The 11,224-nt window shown below is 44.2% G+C and overlaps 1 protein-coding gene across 1 annotated transcript; it reads right to left on the bottom strand.

The window, feature by feature from the left end:
• Positions 1 to 2,001: 2,001 nt before the first annotated feature.
• Positions 2,002 to 10,594, bottom strand: LOC146989248 (leucine-rich repeat-containing protein 39-like). Its single transcript, XM_085775367.1, has 5 exons — positions 10,287 to 10,594; positions 3,560 to 3,716; positions 3,337 to 3,473; positions 2,125 to 2,238; positions 2,002 to 2,025 (listed from the first exon to the last, which is right to left on the bottom strand). The coding sequence occupies exons 1-5, from the start codon at positions 10,530 to 10,532 to the stop codon at positions 2,002 to 2,004; spliced, it is 678 nt and encodes a 225-aa protein (XP_085631493.1). The 5' UTR covers positions 10,533 to 10,594.
• Positions 10,595 to 11,224: the final 630 nt, after the last annotated feature.

The following is an 11,224-nucleotide window of genomic DNA, read 5'->3' as shown; positions in this document are numbered from 1 at the left end:
GAGAAGGGAGACAGGGTTCTAGTGGCCAATAAGGGGGAACGAGGCAAAAAGAAGTTAGCTGATCGTTGGGTGAGTACTGTCTACATTGTGGTGAATAAAAACAGCGACCTGAACACCTACATTATCCGTCATCCTGTCACAGGGAGGATTAAGACAGTTCATAGAAATCTGATAATGCCTGTCAACTTTCTCCCTCTGCCATCGTGGGATGAGCCTGAGACCGAAGCATCTTTCTCCAGCACTGTTTCAAGTCAGGAGATGACGGAGGATGTTGGTCAGGATGAGTGGGCTGATGACAGAACTGCTCACTGGATTGCTCAACTTCCTGAGTCTGGTGTGGTGGCAGAGGAGAGTGTGGCCATGACAGGTAGATCACAGGCAGTAGAAAGGGACGTGGGAAGTGTTCAGGATCATGGGATCATGTGTGAGGCACCTGCACGTGGGAATGGTGGAAGTGTGTTGGCAGGGTCTAATGTGGGTGTTGGGCTGGACGGTTCACACTTTGTTGCAGTGTGTCAGGATAGTGACCAGTCTTCGGACACAACCACTGTGGATTTGGAAGAGGCCTCTTGTAGTTCACGTGTGTCTGTATGCAAACCTGAGTCAGCCAGTACGGCTGCGTCACCAAGTGTGTGTCGCAGTGGTCAAGGTGAGGGGATGCGTACTAGGCTGGGTAGATTGGTCGGGCCGGTTAACAGATTGATACAGACTATGGCTACGCAGAGGGCTAGGATTTTGCCATAGTTTCCATATGGGAGGTCTGTGTTTTTGTTTTTTTATTTATTTAGTTTTGTTTGTTTGTTTTTTTTACCCCCTTTTTGTCTTCTTTAAGTCATATGTGGGTTCATGGTCATGTTTAAATTCAGGTTGTCTATCGTATTGGGCATAATTTAGTGACTCTTGGTGTATTCCATGGGATAAATATGTACATGGCATGTTTTTCTATGATGGGGTGGGGGCTTAGCTACCCCTCACCTTTTTCTAATCCTTAATTGGGTAGCTTATCAGCTGATCAACCTTTGTGTGGTTTACAATGAAGGGAATGCACGGTGTCACGTGTGAGACTGTGTGTCATGATATGACCAGGACTCTGTTTTGTTTTTTTGTGATGGGGGATGAGTGTTTGATTAGTGTCCATAATCTAGTGTAAAACAGTGGGGGTGGATGTAGCATGGAGATGTTGTTACCCTAGATTATGATGTTTTTATTTTGATAGGAACCAATACGTGCTCCAAGAACTTTTATTTTGAAAGGCGGTAAAGTCCACTTCAGAACGGGTGGGTAACTTCCGCATCTTTATATTTATTTTATTGGAGCTATTCTGTTGTTAAAAATGTAAAAGTAAATTATGTTCTTTATTTTGAATCACATTGAACCCACGGGTTGTAGTTTTGGGTGGCTGGTATGTGTTAAAGGAGAAATTAGTTTAATGGATTCTCCCATTGCACTGAGATGACCTGTTGCCGGAATAGCAACGGTCCCTTGTTCTCTGGATTCAATGGGAGAAGGTACGTAGTTCTTTGCTCGGTTAATGTTGTTATAATAATCGGAGCAATATGATTTTTGTGTTGCTGTTTCTTATAAAGAATGTATTAAAAAGTGTTGTGTGTTGTAAAATGTAATTTTTATGCATTTGGGGATGTTTATGGTCGGGAAAATGATAGCGTGGTTGCATCAAGTGCTTAGTGCTCTGTGTTGCATTGCGAGTGATGGCTACTGTGTTCACATACTGAAACTAGTATATCTGGTGGTCAAACAGGCGCAGTAATCCTTGTGAAGAAACCATTTCAGAAAACCACTGTGCTTTGCTGTTTTCATGCAGGTATGTGAGGGTGCACTGTGTTTTGTTTTGTCCCCCAATGCGAGTTGTGTTGTTATTTTCTTAATGTAAAATATTGATGGGAATGTGATGGATATTGTTTTATTCAGATTTTTATATTTTTTTTATTTTATTTTTCTAATTGAATGCATGTTATGTGTTCTCGCCCTTGTTCTCTGGATTCAATGGGAGAAGGCGCAGTAATCCTTGTGAAGAAACCATTTCAGAAAACCACTGTGCTTTGCTGTTTTCATGCAGGCAGGAGAAATAAATGTGCCTGAATCCATGTGGTCGTCCTGTCCTACCTTGAGCCAGACACAACGCAGATTAAACCCCGCTACAGAGACAAACGGCGGAGCGGTCCGGACCGGTCTGAAGCTCTGCAGCCGGAAACACCGGCGGCGGTACTGCTGAGTCAGCTGACCGGGAGAGAACACACACACACACACACACACACACACACACACACACACACACACACACACGGTCAGGTACAGACAGGTCCAGACAGACGACCAGATGTGCTGCTGTCAGACACCTGAACACCTGGACTCTTTGTAGCCTGACATTAAAGGGATAATTAATGAAATAATCATGTATAATTATGTAACATTACAACACATGAAGCAAATACTCTGAACTACTTTCTCTTTTAAAAATCCCTCCGCCCAGCAGCCGTGTCTGGAATGTAGTTCCGGCTGCATTTCCCTCTAATGCTAAATAAAGCTGCTCAGAGCTCATGGGATTTCTTGGTTTCCCTCATCAAACTCATCAAATACACAATCCAACAACTCCACAACGCTCTGGTGGACAAGTTGTGAGCTGCACATTCACCACGCTATGAGATAATAACACAACGTTACCACACAGAGTTGTTGTAGAGGGAAATACAGAGACTGCTTAAAGAAAAACTGTCCCTGAAGGCAACACGCATCAGTGGTTTTGCATGAATTTCCCTCTAAAACAACTCTGTCTGGTAACGTTGTGTTATTATCTCATAGCGTGGTGAATGTGCAGCTCACAACTTGTCCTCCAGAGCGTTGTGTTGTGGAGTTGTTGGATTGTGTATTTATTTGATGAGTTTGACTGTGTTCACTGAGCAGCTCAGCTCACGTCTCTGCCCCGCCGATCTCAAAACAACATGCACCGAATAATTAAAGGTGATGAACCTACTGCTATGACTATAGAGGGTTATGGTGATAAGAAAATCTGCCAAAATGTTGAACTATCCCTTTAAATAACGCAACTTTAACGGATAGACAGTAAGAATTAAACAACAACAACAACAACAACAACACTACAGACAAAAAAAAGAGACATCAAGTGACGTCAGAATCTCAGCTGCTTCACTTTCTCTTCACGCTGTTCCAGGTGCGACGCTGTGACGTCACGCGGACGCAGGTGCGCGTGCATGAAGTGAACTCGGTTTGTTTTTTTTAATTTTAATTTGTTTTTTTCTTTCAGTCAATAATTTGTTTTACTCATAAGTCGACTCCTATCCGGCCCCTGGTCCGTACCTGGTCAGGGAGGTGGTCCAGCTCCCGGTTCATGGCCAGCTCCAGTCTCTCCAGACTCTCACAGCCGCTCAGCTCCTCAGGAACCACCTGCACTCTGTTGTAGCTCAGCATCAGCTCTCTGAGCCGCGTCAACATCCCTGAGACCAGAACCAGAACCAGGAGGACACATGGTGAGACCGGCTACAGGGTCGGTCTTTGATCTGTCGGGAGGTAGGCTACTGACCGATCTGTTTGGGGATTTCAGAGACGCCGTTGCGGGACAGATCGAGCACCAGGAGGTTCTGGAAGCTGGAGATGAAGTGAGGGATCTTCTGCAGTCCGGTCCGGTGGAGCTGCCACTCCTGGACCTGGTTGAGCTGGACCAGACAGCCCGGTAGGACCTGCAGAGACAAACACTCACATCAGACCAACGGCGTCATTTATGATATTAAAAATAAACAAAATTACTGGATTAATCAAACAATAATCGATTATTAAATTAATCGTCAACTATTTTGATAATCTAATTATCAGTTTGAGTAGTTTTTAAAGAAAAAAAGTCAAGATTCTCTGATTCCAGCTTCTTAAATGTGAATATTTCTGGTTTCTTTGTTCCTTTATGACAATAAACTGAGTTTCTCTTTGGTTTGTGGACAAAACAAGACATTTGAGGACGTCGTCTGGTGGTTTGAGAAACACTGGTTGATGTTTTTCAACATTTTTTTAACATTTTATTGACCAAACAACTAATTGGTTAATGGTTTAAATAATCGACAGATTAATTGATAATGACAATAATCGTTAGTTGCAGCCTGAATTACTACATAATAAAAGTAACTATTGCGTTACTTTAAAAAATATAAAATCCTCAAATATAACACTAACTTCCCATTCAAGCCCATATTCTGCTCAGAAACATAATGAAAAGAGCCACAAGACCAAGAAACAGTCTTAAATGGCTGGTTCATCATATAAAAGGAGAAAAAACGAGGTCCAGAGGAGTTGATAGTCATATCATTGAGTTAAAAAGTTAAGTGTTATCTCAAGTCAGCTGATTTGCTATTGGTTAGAGCCAGAGGTGCCCTGGTCTCAGTACTTGTAATATCCTCTCTATACTGACTGTGAGAATATCTAGCTTGCTGTAGCATCAATATGCTGAACCACTGGGAGAGACGACCGACCACATTCAGGTGTAGTTTCACACTGGTTGTTTATTTCCTGAAGTGTGCACATAACCATTCAATGAGTATAGCGTCACCTACTGGTGTGGTGGAATAACTGCAGGCTATTATGACCAATACATCACAACTCCTCCCCTCTTATTCAATTACCGCTATTCATAACAACACTAGCCTGATACTAGGTACAGTAGCACCAAACTTAACACTTACATCAGATGAACAACTTTTTCTTTTTCACTTTTTCACTTTTTTTTTTCTTTTTTTTTTTCAATTATTATTATTATTTATGTCTCAAAGAAACAACAGACTAACTTAGGCTAGGGGGTAGACTGCCCCATCGCCTAGAGTGTGTCAAGGGATTATTCTGCCCTTTTCTTCAGACAACACTCTCTAACTGAACACATTCAAAACATTCACCAGTTTAAAGAGTCAGTCTATCTGGTGGTTTGCGGTCCCGCCTTGGGTACCGGCTCAAAGTCTGTTGGTGTGTCGCTGGAGTGTCAGTGTGAGCAATGTCTGACTGACCTGTGGATGTAGTGACACACTCACTGACAGGGCTGGGTGTCTCTGGCTTTCCACCAATGTCAGGCGGAGCAGGTGGACTGTCCATGCTGGGCGTCGGATGCACATCAGCTGCAGCCTGGACGATGTTAGGGTGACATGCCATCATCTGATCAGCATGACGATTCCACTTGTGTGTTGATCCCACACTGACCTGGTAGGATACTGGACCAGCCTGTGATGTAACGGTTCCAGCCGACCACTTTTCCTCTCCCTTTCGGTAATCCCGGACAAGGACTGGGTCGCCGATGCTGAATGACCTGGCCTTAGAGTGCGCTGCCCTGTAGGTACACTGAGCATCTTGTGCCTGATCCACCACCGCTGCCACACTCGGTTTCAGCAGATCAAGGCGAGTGCGAAGCTTGCGGTGCAAAAACAGCATTGATGGTGTCTCCTGAGTAGTTGTATGAGGCGTGTTCCTGTACTGAAGCAGGAAGGCATCCAGTCGCTTTTGAACAGTTGAGGTTCCCTTTGATGATTTCAGAGAATGTTTAAAGGTCTGTACGAAACGTTCAGCAAGACCGTTAGTTGCCGGGTGGAATGGAGCTGAGCGTACGTGTTTCACGCCGTTAGATGTCAAAAAGCTGGCAAACACCTCGGACGTGAACTGCGGTCCATTATCACTAACCAGTACTTCTGGAACTCCATAATGACTGAACAGACCTCTAAGCACCTGAATTGTTTTCTCTGACGTGGTTGAGTCCATTAGAATGACTTCAGGCCACTTAGAGTGGGCATCAACCACAACAAAGAACATGCGTCCCTCAAACGGGCCGGCGAAATCAATGTGGATACGCTGCCATGGGGCTGCGGGCCAGGGCCATGGGTGCAGGGGTGTAAGACTAGGTGTTTTCTGGATGCGTTGACAGGACACACATGTTTTGCATTTCTCTTCGATCTGAGCATCAAGACCTGGCCACCACACGTAACTCCGTGCCATGGCCTTCATCTTGACCACTCCGAGGTGTCCTGTGTGCAGTTCTTCCAGTACCTGTTGACGCAGTTTGGGTGGGACGATCACCCTATTTCCCCACATCACACAGCCTTGGAGCAAAGTCAATTCATTCCTCCGTACCAGATATGGCGAGAGACTACTGTCCGACTCTTTGATGGTGGGAAAACGGCCGGTGGATACCATCTCCATGACCTGAGACAGTGTGATGTCTGATCTGGTTTCTCGTCTCACGTCAGCACAGCGCATGGGCAGACATTCCAGGTGGTTAATAAGGAACGTGTCGATTGTCCCCTGTTTGTCCTTGTGCTGCACGGGAAGTGGCAGCCGGGACAATCCGTCAGCGTTACCATGGTCAGCAGCACGCCGATACTTGATGGTGTAATGGTGCGCTGCTAGTAAGAGAGCCCATCGCTGTAGTCTTGCTGCGGCCATTGAAGGTATCGCCTTACTAGGGCTCAGTATGGTTGTTAGCGGGCGGTGATCCGTCAACAAAGTAAAGTGGCGACCGTAAAGATAGGAGTGAAAACGCCTAACTCCAAAAATGATTCCTAGCGCTTCTCGCTCAATTTGAGCATAGTTTTGCTCTGCTTTGCTCAATGTTCTTGAAGCGAAGGCGATGGGTTTCTCTTCGCCGCTGGGCAGTTTGTGGGAAATGACAGCTCCCACCCCGTAGGGCGAAGCATCGCAGGCAAGTATGACTGGAAGTGCTGGATCATAATGTGTTAGGACACTTTTGCTTGCGAGCTGTTCTTTTGCTTTACAGAATGCATCGTTACACTCTTTTGACCACTCCCACTTCACCTCTTTATGCAGCAACGCATTCAGTGGGTGGAGTAAAGTCGATAGGTTTGAGACAAAACGTGCATAATAGTTGATGAGTCCTAAGAAAGAGCGCAGCTGACTTGTGTTGGTTGGCTCAGGAGCGTCTAGTATGGCACGGATTTTGTCAGGTGACTTGTGAAGTCCTTTTGCGTCTATTACGTGTCCAAGATACTCCAGTGAACTCCGGAAAAACTCACACTTCTCCTTTTGAACTCTCAACCCAAATTTTTCCAAACGGTTGAGTACAGCCTTCAAGTTTTCCAGATGATGGGCGTCATCTTTGCCTGTTACAAGGATATCATCGAGGAAGCAGTGGACGTTGGGGAGCCCCTGCAACACTTGGTCCATGATCTTCTGGAAAATTGAGGGTGCAGAGGTTATACCAAAAGGTAAGCGATTGTAACAAAACATGCCTTTGTGTGTTGTGATGGTGAGATATTTCCGCGAATCATCACAGACAGGCACCTGGAGATAAGCTTGTGAAAGATCCAGTTTGCTGAAACGATGGCCTCCGGACAGAGACGCGAACAGATCCTCAATACGGGGTATTGGATAATGCTCAATGCACAAAGCTGGATTAACAGTAACTTTGAAATCCCCGCAGATTCTGACACCTCCATTCTTCTTGATGACAGGGACAATTGGAGTTGCCCACTCACTGAACTGAACTGGAGAAATCACTCCTTGTTGGAGTAATCGATCAATTTCAGCTTCCACTTTAGGTTTCAATGCGTATGGGACGACGCGTGCCTTACAAAACTTTGGTTGTTGGCCTGGTTTCAATGTCAAGGAGGTTTCAAACCCCTTCAGCGTTCCTAGAGTTTCACTGAAAACTTGAGCATGACCACACAGAACATCTTCAAGTGTCTCACGGGCCTTGTGTCCTGTTCTCATTGTCTTTATTTCACGCAGTCAAGCTTTATGCTCCTTAGCCATTCACGGCCAAAAAGTGGGGGTGATTTCCCTTTAACAACGTATAGGGGCAGTCTGACTTTCTGTTTATTCATCTTCACCCATACTTTCACCATGCCCTCTGGTAACAGCATTTCCCCTGTGTAGGTTTTCAATACTACATTAGTCTTTCGTAGACGAACATGGGCAAATTTGGCTTTGTACATCTCCATTGAGATCAAGGATACAGCTGCACCGGTGTCTAGCTCCATCTCAATAAGATGACCTTCAATCTTGGGTCTAATCATCATCAAAGACGACCCTGCATTTTCCTTTTTGACTGCCATAACTGGCTCTGTGTCACTGACCACTGCTGACACCATGTGCAATGTCAAATCAGAGTCTGAATCTGATGTAGACTCCTTTTCACTGTCATTAGCATTAGCTCCAACTTTGTGAATTTTTCCTCTTTTTCCTCTTTCAAACTGTTTTCTTAGTTTCATTTTTGTTTCATATTTTTCTTTGGTGTACTTTTGGTCACTCTTTTTATTTCTGCACAAACGAGCAATATGGCCTCTCTTTTTGCAGCTGTGGCACTGCTGCTCTCTGTAATAACAGTCTTTTTCATTATGATTAGTCTTGCCACAACGGAAGCATTTTTCTCCCCCTTGTGGTGGAGAGAAGGACACAGCATGCACTCTCAGAGACGTTTTTAAGTGCTGAGATTCTCTAGCTACGGCTTCCATTGACATTGAAATGTCCACAGCACGCTGAAAAGTTAATGCTTCATCTGTTAATAGTTTTCTCTGGATACTTTCATTGTTCAGGCCACACACAAATCTATCGCGCAAAGCGTCCTGCAAATGAGTGCCAAAATCACAGTGTTCCGACAGCTTCTTCAAAACAGCTACGTACTGTGCAACACTCTCTCCCTCCTCCTGATTTCGTTTGTGGAAGCGGAATCTCTCCGCAATAATAATGGGCTTTGGAGAGAAGTGATCATTCAAAATCTTCACGAGCTCCTCGTACTGTTTACCTCCTGGTTTATCTGGAGCGAGCAAACTGCGTAGCAGTCCATATGTTGTAGCCCCCATTACACTCAAAAATACGGCAACTTTCTTTGCCGCCGGGACATCATTTGCTTCGGCAAAATGTTCAAACCTCTCGACGTACGTCGACCATTGTTCCGCGGACTCGTCAAAGACATCAATATGACCGATGAGCGCCGCCATTCTCGTGGTCTCTCTCCCGTCGTCAACTTCTTCAACGGAGTCGACTTCCGCGACCTCGTCCTCATCTGACGGCATAGGTGGGTTACTTATCTCGTCGCCAATTTGTAATATCCTCTCTATACTGACTGTGAGAATATCTAGCTTGCTGTAGCATCAATATGCTGAACCACTGGGAGAGACGACCGACCACATTCAGGTGTAGTTTCACACTGGTTGTTTATTTCCTGAAGTGTGCACATAACCATTCAATGAGTATAGCGTCACCTACTGGTGTGGTGGAATAACTGCAGGCTATTATGACCAATACATCACAGTACTGATTGGGTTTTCTCTCTGAATCAAATTGGGTTTTTGCATATTGACATGGTGTGATGTGCTAGTTCACAATGCTGTTAGTGTTTTCACAGACTATAGCCGTAGTCCTTAACCACAAATTGTCTGTAGTTTATCTGCAAATTAATAATAAGCAGAATAAACGTGTTAATCACCACAACAACTGATCAACAGAACAACAAAATAAAATGTGTTTAAGAATAATGCTGATAAATGACTGAAATACCTTTTACGACTATAACAAATATGGGAATGACAAAATAAAGAGACAAATAAGCCTTGTCCTTTTATCAAAGTTAAAGCAGATATCATCGGCACGGCCGTTTCGGCTAATGCTGTGTTCAAGGCAGGCTTTTGAAACCGTAAGTTACAGCTTCAAGTCACAACTACGACTTGGTAGCGTTCCAGGTAACCCGTAGCTCGTGTTTTTACCGTCCTGTTGTCTGTGAAAGTTCCCTATAACGGCCACTCGTAACTTCCGACCCGTGAACTCGTACCAGATCGAACTGGTATGACTTCACAGGAAGGAAAAACACAAAGTACGAGTTTCCTTGAACGCACCATGAGTTAGCAGCCCCCGCCCTTGTCAGGCATCAATTGGTCCTCGTGCTACGTCACCACATTCACGCGCATCCCTTGGCTGCACACACAGCCCTTCATGCCGTTCTCTCCCCTCATTGGATAACACTTGTATCCCACAAGGAAAATTTTCTCCTCGGGTTACAGCAGAGCAGAGTGACGGAGAGACTCGTGTTTAGGCTGAAATACTTCATGTAAGTGATTGCTGACGGAAAATAGGACTATTTAGGACTTATATTAACAAAAACATTCCACTGATATCTGCTTTAATGATTTTGCACTTTTCCACGCATACGCTGACTTTTTTGCTTTAAAAAATCCCTATACAGACAGAGATCTTAACCCCCCCCAAATGTTTAACCCTAAGCTAGGCCCCTGCATCAGACCGAAGACTGGACCAGGACAATAATCTGATACCTTCCACTCCTCCTGCTCGATGCGGAGCACCAGCCGTCCGTCCTCGGTCTGCAGCTTCTGTCTGAGTCGAGCCAGAAGGGCCCGGTCCTCCCAGACCCCCAGGCTGAGTCTGGAGCGCCGCTCGGTGCCGCTCCTCCTCCTCTGCTGCTCCTCCTCGTCCTGCTCCTCCCTCCTCCTCTTGATCCGGGTCTCCCACAGAGCTCTGACCGAGCTGATGGAGCCGCACACCGCCACGCCCCCCACCATGGTCACCACGACGACGACGACGTCACAGCGCCGCACGGGGGGACAGGCGAGATGACCTCTGACCTCTGAGCTGCAGCCTCGCTCTCCTCCTGATCATCCTGTAGGAACAAATACAAAACATTTAATTTCTTTCATTTAATTTCTATTTTACTAAATAAATTGTTTGTTTTTTTTAATTATTCATTTAATTGAGGCCTGTATTGAGGCTGCATTTTGTAATAATGTAATTAATTTCACCTCATGATGTAATATTTTGTAAAATCTGCCACTTTGTAATAAAATTCTTGAACACAATATGTAATAAACTTTGCTGCATTTTGTAATAAACGTTAATGTTACATTTTGTACAAAATTATTACATTTTCTATATAAAAAAAAGTGCAACATTTGTATTTTGTAACTAATGCAAAATGTAACAACTTATAACAAAATGCGGCAAAGTTTATTACATATTGCGTTTAAGAGTTTTATTACAAAATGTGGCAGATTATTACACATTTATTCCATTATAATGCAACTTTATTACATTACTACAAGGCCTAATCTATTATTTTTATTATTTAAATTCATGTGTTTTTTTTATGTATATTAAATTACTCTTTGTGTATTTCTTTTATCCTTTTTAAAGTTATTAGGGAGAGATGCACATAAATTTCGTTGTGCTTCGTTGCTCGATGACAATAAAGGAAAAC

The sequence above is a fragment of the Trachurus japonicus genome, chromosome 4 (assembly GCF_045865225.1).
Source record: "Trachurus japonicus isolate A0001 chromosome 4, Traja_1.0".
NCBI lineage: Eukaryota > Metazoa > Chordata > Actinopteri > Carangiformes > Carangidae > Trachurus > Trachurus japonicus.
The sequence above is the reverse complement of the archived record's forward strand: the minus strand, read 5'-3'. Positions and strand labels throughout refer to the sequence as shown.